Source organism: Ursus maritimus, unplaced genomic scaffold (genome assembly GCF_017311325.1).
Source record: "Ursus maritimus isolate PB19 unplaced genomic scaffold, ASM1731132v1 scaffold_3, whole genome shotgun sequence".
In the NCBI taxonomy this organism is placed as follows: Eukaryota; Metazoa; Chordata; class Mammalia; order Carnivora; family Ursidae; genus Ursus; species Ursus maritimus.
In genome coordinates, this window is record NW_024425563.1 from 12,782,176 (window position 1) to 12,799,798 (window position 17,623).

At 50.5% G+C, this 17,623-nt stretch overlaps 1 protein-coding gene across 1 annotated transcript in view; it reads left to right on the forward strand.

Moving 5' to 3' along the window:
- DENND11 (DENN domain containing 11) overlaps positions 1 to 15,207 on the forward strand; it is a 36,857-nt gene extending 21,650 nt beyond the window's left edge. The window contains exons 4-9 of the mRNA XM_040643921.1: positions 5,570 to 5,723; positions 11,504 to 11,642; positions 12,637 to 12,768; positions 12,985 to 13,135; positions 13,729 to 13,797; positions 14,899 to 15,207. Coding sequence (XP_040499855.1) covers positions 5,570 to 5,723; positions 11,504 to 11,642; positions 12,637 to 12,768; positions 12,985 to 13,135; positions 13,729 to 13,797; positions 14,899 to 15,094 — 841 coding nt within the window. The 3' untranslated portion in view covers positions 15,095 to 15,207. The remainder of the gene's footprint in view (positions 1 to 5,569; positions 5,724 to 11,503; positions 11,643 to 12,636; positions 12,769 to 12,984; positions 13,136 to 13,728; positions 13,798 to 14,898) is intronic.
- The last annotated feature ends 2,416 nt before the right edge of the window (positions 15,208 to 17,623 follow it).

Genomic DNA, 17,623 nt, shown 5'->3' on the forward strand with positions numbered 1-17,623 from the left:
CTATATAGAAGTTATCAAGTCTCTTATTGCTGGACCTTGGTAATTTCCAGTCTGCTGTTACAAATAATGCTGGACTGAATATCTACGCACAAGTATCGCTTCACATGTGAACAGAAATGAAATTGGTGGTTCACAAGGAAGAGGTATTTGTAAGTGGAATAGATATTGTCAAATTGTTTTCCATAAAGACTGTACCATTTTGCATATCCAGCAGTTATGCAGGAGAATGCTGTTTTCTCCCAACATGGCCAACACAAAAATAACACTTGGAGAGTTTCGGCGTTGTGATGGGAACACACGGTACATGAGTATAGTTTTAATTCGCATTTTTCTTATGAGTGAGATTGAGCGCCTTTATATTTGTTTGAGTCACTTGTTTTTCCTCTTCTGTGAACCGTTTTCTAACCTTTGCTCTGGTTTTTTTTTTCTTTTGGTTATTGACCTTATTAATTTCTAGGAGTTCTTTATATAGTAGGAAGATTTGTTCTTTGCAGAATAAATTGAAAATATTTTTCTACTTTGTCATTCATGTTTTTTTTTTTTTTAAGATTTTATTTATTTTGGAGAGAGAGAGAGAGTGAGCAGGGGGAGGGGCCGAAGGAGAGGGAGAGAGAGAATCCCAAATATACTCAGCGCTGAGCATGGAGCCCAAAGCGGGGCTCGATCCCACGACCCTGAGATCATGACCCAAGCTGAAATCAAGAGTCTGACGCTCAACTGACTGAGCCACCCAGGCACCCCTGTCATCTATCTTTTCATAGTACCTGTTGTCATGCAGATGTTTTTCTTCCTTGAATGCATTAGTTTTTTCATGGCTTCTAGATTTTGAGTCACAGCTAGAAAGATTTTCCAGCTTGATGATTACAGAGGGCTTGAGGTGACAGAGGAGGGACTTGCGTGAGGGTATGAAGGGGAGAGGAGCCTGTGAGCTAAGCCCAGGCCCAGGCAGGGGTCGTATTTGACTACAGCAGTGACTTGTATCTAAATTAACTAGACTTGATTTCTGAGAACACTGAATCTCTGTTTTCTATCCATTCTTTCTTCTCATACCCCAAACTTATTTATTAGATTTCCTCCACAACTCTTGGCTTCAATATCTCTCCAGTTAGTCCTTTCTGTGACTAGTTCTAATTATTCAGAAGACATTGGAGAACTATCTTATAATCTTAAAAAAGTAGAAAAACGGGGGAGTGTTATGGAGTAAAAGGGACTTAGAACACATTACGGATCTCTGGACTGTGCTTAGATCATGATTCAAACAGCCAACTGTAAAACATTTTGGGGACAGTTGGTATCATTCGAATGTGGACCGGGTATTAATTTGTATTCAGGCTTCATTATTAATTTTGTTAGGCAAGATAATGGCATGGTGTTTATGCTTTTTTTTTTTTTTTTTAAATAGACTTTACCAATTAGAGATGTATACCAAAGTGTTTATGGGTAAAATGTTGTGATAAGGTTAGGTTTGCTTTAAAATATTCCAGGAGGAAGAATGGCAGTGGGGGGATAGGGTGTAGATGGAACCATATTGATAAAATGCTGATCATTGTTGAAGCTAAGTGATGGATAATGGGGCTTAATAGTCTTTTTCCTACTCTTTGTGTAAGTTTAAAATTTTCCATAATGGAAGGTTTAAAAGACTAAATATAAAATTATCGTGTGATTATTGTAGAAGACTGAAAAAGAAACAAAAGCTCAAGAAAATGAAAAGAACGTGATCAGGGCGCCTGGGTGGCACAGCGGTTGGGCGTCTGCCTTCGGCTCAGGGCGTGATCCCGGCGTTCTGGGATCGAGCCCCACATCAGGCTCCTCCGTTATGAGCCTGCTTCTTCCTCTTCCACTCCCCCTGCTTGTGTTCCCGCTCTCGCTGGCTGTCTCTATCTCTGTCAAATAAATAAATAAAATCTTTAAAAAAAAAAAAAAAAAGAAAAGAACGTGACCCCACTAGCCAGCCGTATCTGCTATTAACATTTATATCCTTCTAGTCTTTTTCCTATATATAAATATATACATACACAATTACAAGAAAGAATATCAAGGTCATTCAGCATCTAAAATGTCTGAGTTGGTATGTTAACCTTTCCATGAATATCATGTGTAATATAACTGTATCACTGCTCTTGGACTTTTAGGTGTCTTTTTTTTTTTTAAAGAGATTTTATTTATTTGAGAGAGAAATAGTGACAGAGATAGCAAGAGAAAGCACAAGCCAGGAGGAGAGGGAGAAGCAGATTCCCCGCTGAGCAGGGAGCCCGATGTGGAACTCGATCCCAGGACCCTGAGATCATGATCTGAACCGAAGGCAGACGCTTAACCGACTGAGGCACCCAGTCGCTCCTTTAGGCTGTTTTTTATATTTCGCCCCTGTAAACACGAGCATCACTGTAGGTAAATGATTGTTCATTTCCAGATATGGTTGTTGGGCCCACACTCCTAGAAACGGAGTCACCGGGTCAGAAAGTACACGCCGTGTACAATTTTATACAAATTGCAAGTGACCCTTCAGAAGAGTGGTACCATTTTGTACCTATACCAGCAGTTAAAGGGGATGCCTGCTTTTTGTACTTGCAAAACCAGAAGAGTGATGAAGGGTAACAAGAGGCAAGAGGCATCCCTGACCCTGACATTGGATGCCTTATTGCTGGGGCGTGTAGCTTCGGGAAGGCGGGGTTAGCCGTAGTGGGCGTTTGTGTGGTCACGTAAGCTTATGCTTTATCTGTGAAAGGGCTTGGGCTTAAGGAGAGCCCCGGTGTCTCTGGTCCCGCAGGGGAACCCTCAGTCTGACCCAGAAGCCTGCCTGAGGCTTCAGATCAGTAGTATATATTGTGCGCATCGTTCTCTGGTTTTTACCACATCACGTCTCTTAGACACTTTCCATAGATGGCTCGGCCTGCGTTTCCGTGTGGTACCTCCTTGTCTAGGCATCCTTATAGACAATCACCTGGAAGGTCCCCTTTTGCACATCTTCGAAGTTCAACACCCCTTGCGGCTCTCAAGCTTGCTTCAATACCTTTGGGTCGTCTTGGTATCATGGCTTGATCATCAGTGTTGTTTAATGCAAAGATCTCCAGTGTGTTCACATTTTGAGGCTCTCATACAACCGTTGTTTAACGTTGATCTGGAACTGCCAGTTTCTATTTAAGTCCGTGCTCATAGTCTGTCTTCCATATTAGTGCCTTGTTCCGTTCTGTCGGTCAGTGATATCTGAGACTGTCAGAGGACAGGGTCCTGAAACTAGCTTTCTGTCTAAGGTTCTCTAACTTAGTGAGCTTTTCTTTAGAAACTCAGTGCAAGTAGAGCGTTTTAAGGTAGTCAAACAGAGAAGACAATTGAGCAGCCAATCCACAACCTGGAAAATGAAAGAGTATCACAGAAAGTCACCTTGATACAGCCCACTTGAGTGCAGAAAACACAGTATTGAAAATACGGTAAACGGATTCTCACTGTTCTTTTAGGGAAATTACATCCCAGTGAAAACACCTTTGAACTTAATCATCTTTGCATTATTTTGTGTTAAGCAAATTTTCATCAGTTGGACACATGTCCTTGAAGATTCTCTGAAATCTGCCATCGTCTCAGAATTAATTAAACACCGCCGAGCCACCACGAGTTTCCCACGGAGTGCCCAAGTAAGAGTGAAAGAAAGGATTGTAAGCCCCCACCTCTCATAGGCATTTATTGTTATATCACGTGACTGCCTTCCTGTCCAAAGCTTAGAATGTATAGGAACCCCCCAAATTAGAGAGCCTCCACCCTGAGAGGAACTTAGTAATAATTTTTTAAGATGGAATTGATGTGTTTTTTTTTTTTTTTTTAAATATGAATTTGCCCTAAGATCTCTTCCAGGGGCTTGGCCTGAATCTCCCCCTTTACCCTGTGTTTTGGGCCCTCACCGTGCGCCTGGCTAGACGCTGCAGGATAGCTGGGGAGGAAGGAGCCTCAAGTTTGTGAGTGACCGAAATGGGACACGGACTGTGTGACGCACTCTTTCTACTTCATTTCATTTGCCCCTCAGAAGACTATTGAGGTGGTACTAGTATCTCTATTTGAAGGCGAAGGGNNGTGAATTTTGGACAGTTTGGTAACTTGCTGGAGATCTCACCATGCGGAGGGGCGGTGTCACCTTGGCATCGGGAGCTGGGAGTCACTCTGGAGAAGAGGCGGTTTGGGGACAGTTGGCTCCTGGCTGGACTCTGAGAATCTTGACTCTGAGCAGTTTCTGTCCGAGTTTGGGGTGAGCCAACGCCGACGGATTGGGGCGCTTGCCCAGTGCGGTCCTCGTTGTTCACGGTCAACCGTGATTAGCTGTATTTTGATTCTTGATTGTTGCGATATGACGGATATTGTAGGGCACCAAGAAAATAAGACTAAAAGGGTTGTAATGCCTTGTATTTCCCCCATATTTGTTTCCTACGGCTATCCTAAAAGAGTATCCCAAACTGGGGGACTTAAAGCAATAGAATGGTTGCTGTCATGGTTCTGGAGGCGGGAAGTCTGAAGTCAGGGCATCGGTAGGGTTGGTTCCTTCCGTGGCCGTGAGGGAGAATCTGCTCTTTGCCCCTCTCCTGGCTTCTGGTGGTTTGCTGGCGATCTTCGGTGTTCCTTGGCTTACAGATGCATCCCTCTTGGCCTCTGCCTTTATCCTCACGTGACATTCTCCTTGTGTGCATCTCAGTGTGTCCACATTTCCCCCTTCTGATAAGGTCATCTGTCCTTTCAGATTAGGATGCACCCAGGGACCTCACTTGAATTTATCTCTGTAAAGACGCTGTCTCCAAAGAGGGTTGCATTCTTCGGTACTGAGGGTTAGGACTCCAGCACATCTTTTTTCTGGAGGAGAGTGGAGGGGGACAGTTCAGCCCATCGCATCCCCGTTCAACATGGTGCCTCACAGTACCCACAGCACTCCTGTGCTTGGCTTGAAGGCGGGATTCTCCATTGTCCAGTTGGTCCAGGGATTCAATGTGGCTTTGTCGGTTTTGGGGACAGTTGACAGGGCTCCCCACTACCCAGTCTCGGCAGGCCCAAGCAGTTGGGGTGGGAAAAGAAGAGATTCTGGGTTTTTTATTACTTTATGACTTGACGCTGAGAAAGTATGAGGCCTGGTGACATCCAGTAATAATGGTTTTCCTTTATTTGAGACACTGAGGGGTAAGCTGCTTCTGAGTCCTCTGTCACGAAGCAAACAAGCATGGCTTCTCAGGCGAGCAGCTTTGAGCAGGGGATGGGTGCTCTTGCGAGCCGTCCCTGTCGCCGCCTTCTCTGGCAAGAGGCATGCGCTCTTGAGCGCCCCTGGCTCGGGAACAGTAGACGTCAGTCACAGCGTGTTCCTCCTGTGAGTTTCCCGTGAGGAGCAGAATGTGTCCCATGGCGTCAGGGAGACTCAGACCCCACACCCGAGCTTCCGTAGGGATCTTCCGTGACACCGAACTAGGCACCCTAGGCAACCTCAAAACGGGGGTCCTTTCAGCTCCTCCCTTGGTTCCTAAGCATTCTAGCCGTTGGGACGAGGGGAGTGGGTGGCAGAGCCGGGGCCGGAGCTGTTCTCACCGTGTGTGTGTGTTTGCAGACACCAGTTGGAGACGCCGGGACATTACTCTCACCTGGCTGCATTCTACGAGGACAAGAAAGGGGTGCTCCATGCCGGTCCGGGGAGAGGCGGCAGCCTGCCCCCTGTCTACTGGCTGCCGTCCATCCACCGATACATGTACCCCGAGATGAAGGTAGGGCTCGCCGTGGGCTCACACCGTCCTGGGCTCGTGTCTGCTAGGGATTGTTGATTATTTTTTCTAACTCATCAGGAATTTCTGTCCTGGGCTTATGCCCAAAGTCTGGTTTTGATAGGTTTCTGGCCCAAGCATTTGGGTTCCTTTAAAACACAAGGCAACAATATGCTTTCTAGGCGCTGCTGTAACCGCGGTACAAGCCACGTGTGACGATAGGCCGGCCGACTGCTAGCAGGGAAAAGGCGGGTTTGACTCTGTTGTTGGCTTAGATATTTTAAAACCAGACACTCGAACTGAAAAGAGGAAAGATGAAGAATTTGATGAATAGATGTATGATTTCATAGTTACATATTCCCGATACAACGTTATTGCACGTTTGTTCCGAAGTCCTTTGCCTGTGCGCTAGAAAGTGTCCATTTACGGTTCACAGGCGTGGGGTGGTGGGAGGGTGCGGAGAGGAGTAGGGACACGGAACTCTTCCTTCTCCCTCCCCCGTAGGTGGTCACAAGCTACCGCAGGGGAAGCGGGGCTCCCTGGTGGAGGTATTATGCCAGGGGTTTACGGGAAAATTCTGGAAAGGCATCTTGGAAGAAGAGTTGGCCCCTGAAGTATTTGGCTGGGTGAGAAGTGAGGGATGCTGAGTCCAGACTGCGGGAAGGCTCCTGGCAGCCATGGTCCGTGACTTTCTCCGAATGTGGGCGTTCTGTCGCTATTTATCAATACCTGTGGCAGCATGGTTTTTTGTTTTGTTTTGTTTTGTTTTGTTTTTTAAGTGAATGATTGTTTCATCCCTGTTTTCCAAGTAAACCAGCTGAGGTCTGTAAAGGTTCAGTGACTCACGTAAGGCCTTACAGCTAATAGGAGATGGAGGCAGGATTTGAACACAGTGAGCCAAAGCCAGCGCGTGCTCCTTACCCCACCACCTTCGTAGATGTGGGTAGGAGAAAGCACAAGGCAGGTTCAGGGCACAGAGCAGGCCCCAGGCATGCCTTGGAGATACGGCGGGTTCGGCTCCGGACCGCCACAGTAGAGCGAATATTGCAATAAAGCAAGTCAGATACGATTTTTGGTTTCCCAGTGCGTACAGACGTTAGGTTTACACTGTGTTGTAGTTTATTAAGTGTGCAGTAACACTACGTCTCAAAAAACAACGTACGTACCTTAATGAGATAATACTTTATTGCTAAAAAATGCTAATCATCCTCTGTGCTTTCAGTGGGTCATAAATCACTGATCACAGATGACCATAATAAATATAATGAAAAAAATTTTTTAAAGATGTATTTATTCTAGAGCATGAGTGGGAGGGATGGAGCGGGAGGGAATCTCAAGCAGGCTCTGTGCTGAGCGCGGAGCCTGACACAGGGCTCGATCTCACGACCCTGGGATCATGACCTGAGCCGGAGCCAACAGTCGGATGCTTAACCGACTGAGCCACCCGTGCGCCCCACTAATAATGAACATTTTGAAAAATTGTAAAAATCACTAAAATGCGACACAGAGGTGCGACGTGAGCACCTGCTGTTGGAAAAATGGCACCAATAGACTGGCTCCATGAAAGATTGCCACAGACTCTCAGTTTATAAAAAAGGCAGTATCTGCAAAGCCCAATAAAGTGCAGTGCAGGTCTGCCTGTAGCTTGACTGGGATTGAATTTCTGTGTCAACTGACCAGGAGAGAAACGATTGGAAAAAGAGGTTGGAATCAAATTGTAGAAAACCTTAAACACTAGGCCATGGAATTCGAACCCAATAAGTACCAGTTAGGGTCTTGCCAGGAAAACATAAGCTATGGGAAATATTCCAAGATACTTTAATACAGGGAATCCATAATCTAGGCATTAGAAGACTGAAGGAGCAAAAAGGGAGCAAGGGAATGTAGATATTTGTAACCAGAGACAGCTCCCACCTTGTTAGTTATCTCCTGCTGCGCTACAAAGTACCCCAAAATTAATGGTTTAAAATAGTACAAATTTATTATCTTGTGGTTTCTGTGAGCCAAGAATTCAGGCATGTTCTGGCTGGGTCCTCTGCTTCGTGGTCTCCCATGAGACTGTAGTCAAGGTATCAGCCAGAGGTGGGGTCTCATCTGAAGGCTCGACTGGGGAAATATCCGCCTCTGAGCTCCTGCGGTTGTTGGAGGATTGGTTTCCTTGAGGGCTAGTGGACTAAGGCCTTCAGTACCACTGCCTCTTTGTTGTCCTCAGTCCGTAGCCGGGTGGGTCTCTCCAACATGGTGGCTTGCTTCATCAAAGTCAGTGAGTGAAAAAGTCTCCTAGCAAGGTGGAAATCGAAATCCTTTTTGACCTAATTAGAAGCGACAGCCCAGTGAAGTTGCCATGTTCTGTTGGCGAAAGCAAGTTACTCGGGAGAGGGGATTACATAAGGCTATAAATACCAAGAAGGGGGGATCATTGAGGGCCCTTGTAGAGGCTGCCTACCACATGCACCACTCCCTTCCTTCTGCCTTCCAGCCCCTCCAGTCATTGCATCCCAGGGGAGGAATATAACAGGAAGCCAGCTGCCATGGGAATCCAGGGAACGTCGTTTAAAGATTGCCCCACGCCATGGCATGCCCTGAGAGGCAGTAGTTAAGAGATGGTCAGAGGGTCATTAAGGTGATTCTGGGTCTGTACTGACTAAACCCTGATCTTTTCCTCGCCACTCCTAACCCTGAGCCATTTTTTCCTTCTCACATTGCTGCCACGCTATCTCAAACCCACAGAGAGGTGACCAGCATCTGATCAAGGTGTCCCTGGATTCCTCTCCCCAACAGCCCATGAAGGGGGGGACCAAGAGGAGAGAAAGTAAAATGGCCTTTGCTTTTGCTCCATTGAGGGCAGCTCATTTACATGACAAACTCTAGTTGATGCGGGGCAAAGGGTACGTTGACAGGTTGCAGATGGAAATGTGAATGATCTTTTTACCAAACAACTTGTTAGTACTTATGAAAAATACATGTACCCTTTGCCTTAGCAATCCCACTCCTCGGATCTGCCCTCTATAAGCCACCAGAGTACAGTGCTGTCTATATAAGACTGTGTAAGTCCACAGTGTGTAGAGTGCTAGAAAATGAGAATGCCCCATGTATTGTACAGCCATTAAAAATAATGAATTAGAGTGTACATAGTTGACGTGGGGGGTCTGCCAGGAAGCGTTTTGGTGTGAGAACAGCAAAGTGCAGAAAACTCTATGTGACATGATCACGCACTTTTGTAAGATAATCACAGCCTCTGGTGCAGTATCGCTACGTACACGCAGACGTCAGCATGGACAGTGCGTGGGCGGATACTAGCTTACTACTAGTACATAGATTGCCTGGGGGTGAGATGAGACCTGGAGGGACAGTGCTTATAGGTACAAAAAAGGAAAGGACCAGGAGAAAAATGACAGCACTTGAAACAATGGTGTATATATGATTTCACTGGTCGTTTATGGATTATCACATATATGTACATATAAAGAAATTTCTACGGAAGCTTTCTCTTGAAACAGAATATTTTGTAGCCACAAGTTAAAAAAACCCCATACATACAGACTTCAGTGAATTTTTACAGAGCGAACACACACATGAAGAAAAGTTTAAAATAAGTTTTTAAAGTCAGGGTCAGATCTGAGACAGTTGCAGAGACAAAAATCCCTGGCAAGGGAGGAAGGAAGGCTCGAGGCCTCTCTGAGGGGCCCGGCAGTGCCTGGTAGATGCCCTGCTTTGGGAAGTGGGGAAGAGGGACAGAGAGTAGGGACTGAGCCCCAGGAGCAGATGGAATCCCTGGGCCTGTGGTAGAGGATGGAGGGGAGGCGAGGGATGGAGAGAGAGCCCGAGGGTCGCCGGCCACGGCTAGGGAGTGAAGAGAGCCTGGAGTACATCCCCCGGAAGGTCGGAGGGAAAACGTGAGGGCAGGAGCTGCGTAAGTCAGGAAAAGAGTTTCCTATAAAAGCTACAGCAAAACGAGGCCCAGAGGGGGGAAATGGATTTAGGTGAAAGCAGGAGAAACGTCCCTCAATGTAACCCTTCCCGCGTTGCCCTAACATAGCCCTGGCCCAATGCCCCAGCTACTGGCAGTTCCCAGGAAGTGACCTGTTGTCTCTTGTCTCTGGGGCCTTTGCACACGTTGGTTCTTCCACCAAGAACACCTTCAGTCCAGTTTGCCCTTCATGTCCAAGCTGAGACATGCTGCTTCCAGGAAGTCTTCCGGGACTTAGGTCAGGCACGTCCTGTGCGCTCCTGCAGCCCGTGCCCCCTCCCATCAGCTCTCAGGCTGGGATTTGATCGCTTGTGTACCTGCTTCTCCCCGTAGTCTCTGCACTGTATGAGGGGCAACGGCTGGGCCTTTCAAAGTTCATTGTTGGACCGAGCCCGCTTAGCACAGTGCTTGGCGCAAAGTTAGCACGTGAGAAATATTTCCTGTCCGAGTGCATCCATGAATGCATGAGCAAGTAAGACCAGAATTAAGGATTGATCATTTATTCTGGGATCCTAGGTGGGGACACATCTGGGCAAAACACTGTCAGGCCTTCATGCAGTAGAAGAACGTGCTCAGGGCTTGAGGATCACCAGAGGGGGGCGGGGTGGGGGGGCGCAGGGCCTGGGCTCCCTTTCCTGTCTCGTTGCTTGAGTACTTTTGTGAAAGATTGGGTTTGGAGGAATCTGACCAGACTGGTGGTTCAGCACCTCTTCTCCTGGAGATCCGGGAGAGGGGTAGGCACGGCGGGGGGAGGGAGGGACGGGACGGGACGGGACAGGGACCCTCAGCGGAGGGCAGGCAGCCTCTATGCCAGTTTGGGGGAAGGGGGGGCAAGTGAAAGGCGCAGGTGCGGGGGACCACGCCCGCCCTGGAAAGGGAGGTTCCTGCTGCGGGTTGCCAGGCTCCCAGCGACAAGCCCCGCACTGGCCTCGGTGTGGGCGCAGCGCCTCAGCAGTGCTCTCGCCAGCGCCCCCCAGTGGTGGTGAGCGCTATTGCTTCTGAGACGAGCCGGGAAGTGACCTTCCAAAAGCACTCCCGAGGGACAGAGCTTGAAGACCCCTTATTTCATCAGCGCCCGCGCGCAGAGCATTTCATGTGTTTTTCTCAGGTGGTCCTGAGAGCCATGTGAGGGGCAGCATGGTCTCCCCATTTCACAGATCAGGAGAATGAACAGGAAACGGCTGACGTTCCCAAGGCCTCCCATTAGGAAATGGCAGAGCCGGGATTGGAATTCAGCTTTCCCGGGGTCAGACCTCCTGGGGTCTTCCTGGCTCAGGGCTCCTAGGAGCAGCCCTCGGGGGCGACAGGCTGTTTGCACTTGGCAGTAAGGAAGGGGCTGGACCCACGTGCAGCAGTTCCTGGGCGAGGAGACTCTGGGCAGACACTCCACAGGGTAGCTGTCCGTACGCTTGGGGAGCTCATCACCTCACCCCTTCCAGGGCTCAGTAACGGTTTTGAGTTGGATGTCCTCGTTGAGGGTGTAATGTCACTGCAGAAGCTTTTCTTTCTGACTTTTCAAAAGTTATGTTCTGCTTTGTTTCTTGTGTGCCTCTCTCTCCTGAGTAAAGTACTTAATGATCCCTAAACTCAGACCTCATTTCATTGTATCCGGGGAGCTCTCGGAGTATCGCAATCTCGTTTAAAAGTGAGACTTTAAAGTGAACAATACTGTTTTGCGTAGAAGTAGCCATCCCATCGTGCCTCTGTTGGCTGTTCGCTGGAGTTTGGGGGGGTGGTATCTACACAGAGCTGTACTGAATCGTTTTTCACATTTTAAACAGGCTCCTCTCTTCCTCCCCTTTATTTTTTTCAGATCACACACCCAGCTGGCTGCATGTCTCAGTTTATCAAGTTCTTCGGAGAACAGATCCTCATCCTGTGGAAATTTGCCTTACTGCGAAAGCGCATTTTGATATTTTCTCCCCCTCCTGTGGGTGTCGTGTGCTACAGAGGTAACTAGAAGCCGACGCTGGGTTTTCTTTCCTAGGTTTCCTGGAACAGAAACTGCTTGAGTCTTTGCATAGTTGACCAAGTTCAGAAGAGTTTGGGCTGTCCCAAGAGGGTCCCAGGTTTTCAGCCTGGGAATGCCAGGGTTGGGCTTGTGTTCTAGAATGGGCTCTGGTGGCCGAGCAGAGGGTGGGTTGGGGAACGCGTCCGTAGTCTGGTGAGAGAGAATCGATGGTGAGAGAAGGTGGATTCTGATACACGGAGGAGGTAAACCTGGCAAACGTTGGCGTGTGATTTGGGTTGTAAGGTTCTGATGTGTGTGAGGTAATGGAGGAAGGGTCTAGGATGACGAGGACGGTGGGGCCACCAGGTGGGGCTCCAGGAGGAGTAGGGGGGTGGGGTGAAAGCGTTGGCCTTGTGGACACCAGGCACCAGTGTGGTTGGGGCAGGACGTTGGGGGAAAGTCAGGCTGGAGATAAAGGTTTGAGAGTGGCATAGAGAGTGCCGGTGACCGCAGGATGGGTGGCGTCCCTCGGGGAGAGCGTGAGTGAGGAGAGGTGATGCAGGCACAGGAAGTGAAGCAACAAAGGGGCCGACCGGGTGACTGAGCTGGGGCAGTCAGAACAAGGGAGGGAACTGGGAGATGCGGGGGTTACCACAGCCAGGAGTTGTGAGAGAGGGGAAGGTCAGCAGCGCCAGATCCCAAGCAAGACCTCGTGGGGTGAAGACTGGACACTGTCTGTTTGCTGTGGTAAGGCACCGTTGGTGTCACTTGAGATCGGGTTCTGCTGTGGCACCCGGAAGGCTCGTGGCCCTGCCCGTCCCCTCAGAATGCCAGAGCCCTGTGGTGACTCAGGCTGTAGGACAGCACGGAGCAGAGCCTCCACAGCGTCCTTGGAGGCTGGCTGCTCGGAGGAGGGGGCCGCAGGCTGTGAGGGAGGAGAGGCACACTCTTCCTCTCTCACCGCCTCTTCCTCCGTGCCCTCGCCTGGCCCACAGTGTACTGCTGCTGCTGTCTGGCCAACGTCTCCCTGCCTGGCATCGGGGGCACCATTCCCGAGTCCAAGCCTTTCTTCTATGTGAACGTGGCTGACATCGAGAGCCTGGAGGTAGAGGTGTCCTATGTGGCCTGTGAGTACGGGGCCCTCCCCGTGCCCTGCCCACACCTCCTGGCCCCAATCCCTATGACAGCCCTGCTGGAAGCCAGGCTCTGGCCTTCCGGCCCCCCAGGGCCCTCCTGCTCGCAGACACAGGGCCCCCCGGACCCCTCGTGTCCTTGGCGGGGTCGGGCGGGTGCCTTTGGGTGACGGCCTCCAGGGTCCCATGCCCTGAACTTGGCCGTCCCAGGCACCACCGAGAAGATTTTCGAGGAGAAGCGGGAGCTGTATGATGTCTTCGTGGACAACCAGAACGTGAAGACGCACCACGACCACCTGCAGCCCCTGCTGAAGATCAACAGCGCCGACCGCGAGAAGTACCGGCGGCTCAACGAGCAGAGGTAGCGGAGTCCCGGCCGCGCGGGCTGGGGGCGCTGCCCTTTCAGGACGGCGGGGGCTCTGTCCGCGGCCCGTCCTGCCCACGCCTCCGTCGTGCTGTGTTCTGCCGGCCGCAGGCTGCTGGGGGGTGGCAAGTCTGCAGGTGACAAAGCCGGGCTCCCAGCGCCTCGTCCTGCGAACAGGGTGGCACGTACACGTGGGGTGGCTTCTTTCGGACGGGCCTCGGCGGCTGTGCGACCCGAGGGAGAGCGCAGCATTGCCAGCGTGCTGGTGCGTTATCGCGCGGAAGTCTCGAAGTTTGGTTGTCCTGGCACATGAATGATATCCTCACCGTCATCCCTGTTCGATGGGCATTTAAGAAAGATCGCCACTTACCTGAGATGACGCAAGGCCGGAACTGGCCCTGGACCCCAGGGCTTGGACCGCAAGCCCCGTTTATTCCTTTGCTGTCCGTCTCCCCGGGCTTTGGGGCCGGCCGCTGGGGCTGCTCTTCCCGGGAGGGGCGGACGGCCCTGCAGGTGTCTGACCGGTGACCGGCCGGTGTCGGGGGCCCTGTAGCGGCACCGGGGCGTGACAGTGGCCTCCCTCACCACAGGCAGATGCTGCTGTACTCCCAGGAGCTGGAAGAAGACTACAACCCTTGCGAGGAGGACCTCTTCGTGCTGTAAGTCAGCCCGGGCGCCGCTGGCGGGGTTTCCCTGAGGATTCCGGAGCACCGACCGCTTTGGGCCTCGACCCCTCCCATGTCATCGTCGGCCCAGGGATGTCCTTTATTGCGTCTGGGTCCACTGAGAGCTGGGCTCTGTACAGAGTCCACCATGAGCCCTGAGATGCCATCAGCAGGGCGGGGGTGGGGGGGAGGGGGTGCTAAAAAGTCGTGACAGTGAATGCCTTTCCTGAATGTGGCTCGTGTATTTACGCAGTACCACAAACCCGTGACATTCGAATCATGCTGGGTATAACCCCCCGACCAATCAAAGGAAAACAAATACCCAAGGATGACGGGGAGCTGTGGGGCCTACAACTAGGCTTCCATGTCCCCGTCACCCCTCTCTCCCAGCCTTGCTGGCGGTGAAACCTCCCCATGCCTGCCCCAGCTCCTGAGCTCCGCCTCTGCTGTGTGGACGGCCGGCAGCAGCCTGGAATGCTCTGTGGGGGCTCAGGCTGGGGGGCCGGTGCTTCAGGCAGGGGCCTGGTGGCTCAGGCTGGGGGGCCGGTGCTTCAGGCAGGGGCCTGGTGGCTCAGGCTGTCCCCATTAAGGCTCACCCCTGCTGCTGACTCCAGTGGCCTGTCCCGGCTTTGAAGGTGAATTTTGGTTTCTCACCTTCAGTCTTGACCTCAGAATGTCATCATCAGGGGGTTTCGGGGGTTTTGTTTTTTCCTTCTCTTCCCCTTACGACTGAGAGGCGGAGGCACACAGGCCACGGGAACACAGTACCCACAGTAACCTTCCGCAGGAACGTGGGGTTTTGGCAGCCAGGCCATCACTTGCTCAAAGACTTTGCCAATCATATCGTGATTAATGTCCATTGGCTTCTTTGCTAAACTTGGTGTCGCTTTAATAACCCTTGAACTTTGATCCTATTTCCTTATTTTCAGGGATCTTTCTGAGTTTGAAGCCATTTAAAAGCATCTTAAAGCGATGTAGTTTTGGTTCCTCACGTGTGAATTATCTGGGTGACTTTTTTTTTTTTTTTTTTTTTTTTTTTTTTTTTTTTTGGTCTTTTCTGCCCTCCCTTCTCTGTGTCTTATCTGGTGAATGCAGGTTTTTCCTAGAGCAAAACAACCGGATATTTCAGACTTTGCTGGAGGTGTCCGCCAGTCAAGATAAAACGCTGACCGCTGAGCATGCCCGCGGCATGGGCCTAGACCCCCAAGGAGACCGGAGCTTTCTGACGGACCTGCTGGAGGCCTACGGCATCGACGTCATGTTGGTCATCGACAACCCCTGTTGCCCGTAGGAAGCGTGAGCCAAGGCTGGCGAGCCTCTCTCACGTGGGTATTTCACGCCGGGCCCCGGAAGACCTCATTTTTTTTTAAGTTGACGCAAAGGATTATGGTTTCTACTTTCCAACAAATGTGATTGTCGCAGTCTCCTTTCTTCCCTTCCTCCCTAGTGGTAAGACGAGACCACCTTGGTTTTATGTCCTGCGTTGGTACGATGTCGGAATCTACCGCTTTCTCCCCGAACTGCTGCCTCGTTTGGTGATCAGAGCAGATCCTCTCATCTCCTTGTTGAGTGACTTGAGGGGATATGGTGAAGGCCGTCTGTTACTAGGAGCGGCCGAGCTCTGGAAACACGGGGGTGGACTTTTCAGAAAGTCTCCCAGATTTTCATCCCTTGAGGTACTGGAGAATGAGAGAGCTGTCCCACGTGGCCTTGGGAGTGCATCTCCTAGAGGTGGAAGCTAGACCTCACAACCCTTCAAGGTTCTTCTCCGTTCTGGGAATCCAGTGTTGGGATCAAATCCCTTTTCCTGTTCACTAGGGCAAATCTGTGTCTTCTCTGTTCATGTGAGTAGAGACCTCAAAAGAGGAACAAAAGGATGTTTCTGTCCCTAAGGATGAGCTTCTCTAGGGACAAAATGACAGGAAGAAGTTTCTTACCAGCCAGCTGGAAACTAAAATTGTAGAAGGCAGCCTTGAAGCTTTCCTCGGCGTAAATTAATGGTGGCCACCCCACGTGATAGCCCTTCTTTCCCTGAATCCCCCCTCCTCTAGGGATGGCCCTGGAGCCTCCGAGCAAATTCATTTTACAATTTAGTTTCCTTGAAGGGCTAACATCCTTTTGGGGTGATTTAGGTATTTTTAGAGTAATGTTTGTTGCCCCCAAAGGTAGAGCAGTTGGGGTTCAAACAGGACAGAGAAGACGTTTCTCCATCTGCGAGTTCTCTGGACACATCACTAGCAGAGCCTCTGGATCAAGCGGAGATTCACTGGGGGTTCCGTAATCAAGCAAGGATCTGAGCTGGTCACCCCGAGTTTGGAGCAAGACTGTGTACCGTTGGGAGCCCTCACAAATTTCTCTTCCGCAGAGATGACATTCCTTGAGCAATGTAGGTGGGGCCGGAGCCTAACACCTGTGTGAAGAGTGCGAATTTGACAGTGCCTTCGCCTAGGGACGCGTCGGGACCCCTGAGTGTCCGTGATGAGTTCACCTGCATTCCCCGGACAGGTTTTGGTCTGAGATGATTCCTATCGGTCCCTGCCTGTCCTCTTCGGCCGGGCATTCCAGGGATGCCAACTTCGACGAGACAGTAGTTGTTGGAACCCAGCTCTTGTGAGTAGAGTTTAGGTCTTTTGGCCATGGTTTAGGATTTTGACTTGGGCTCCTGGGTTGTTGGTGACAGTTTCTTGCCTTTCGACCTTCTTGCCTGGCTGTGTCATCGGCCTAGCCATCCACGTATCCATGTCTGTGACCTGGTTCCAGCCAGGCTAACACAGCAGAGAAAGAACTTTCAAATGGATGGATCACACATCTTATGTCAAGACTAGCTTTTTAGGGCTCATTGCTTTATTCAGAGATATTTTCACTGTAGCTCCTTGATAACAGGATTCAAGACTAGAGAAATTCACATGTACAAATGCAAATGCATATTGGTTAATCAAAGTGGTATCTTTGATGTAAATATATAAATAAGTTGGGGCATTGAAATGTAACTGTACAACTAATATTCTCTTCTCCTCCGCAGTGTGGGTTTAGCCATCATTTCAGTAACATATATGTTTACAAACGAAGTTTCGCCACCTCTTTCCTTGAAGAGCAACCTTCTCTTGTCTCTGGGGAAGGAGCGGCCTTTCTGACCTGGGTCAAGTAATGGTTGCTTTTCGTGGTGTCCAAAGGCTCAAGGTTTTCGAAGTTAGGGGGTGGTGTGTCTGAAGCAGGGGTAGGGGTGACAGGAAAGGTCGGAATCTCTCGGTGGACATAGGCCCTCTTCCTCGGGACCTGAGGGGTTTGTTGGAGGATGACGTGTTTAAGGACGTCTGCGCCCGTGCCTTCCTGCACGCAGACACTGGTGTTTCTGTGGCATTGTAACGCCATGCTCGCAAGTGCTCGTGTACAGGTCATAAGGTGAAAATGAGGTTCCGGTATTTTCCTTTGAAAGGGGGGTGGGGCTCCAGGCTCCTTTCAGCTCCACACTCTTCCAGGCGGCCGAGTGGCCTCTCTCTGCGGTCCTCTGACACTCGGGAAGGGGGATGGGCGTGGAGGGCGTGTACAAGCGAGCCTGGGCTCAGCTGACCCTAAAACAGACCTTCTCCCCCACCCACCCTGTATCCCTTTTAAGAGAGAACGCAAGGACTTGGTCCTTCCCTTGCAGCTTCCTTCTGGGCCGGAAGTCCGGCGCCGCACAGCCTCTGGCTGGCCGAGCAGCATGCCCGTTGGCTCTGTGCCCCCCTTGGTCACTGTTCTCCAACCCCCGAGTGTCTCTTGGTCTCTTTTCTGGATTGTGATATGGAGCCTCTTGTTTCTGAGGTCACCTTTGGACTGT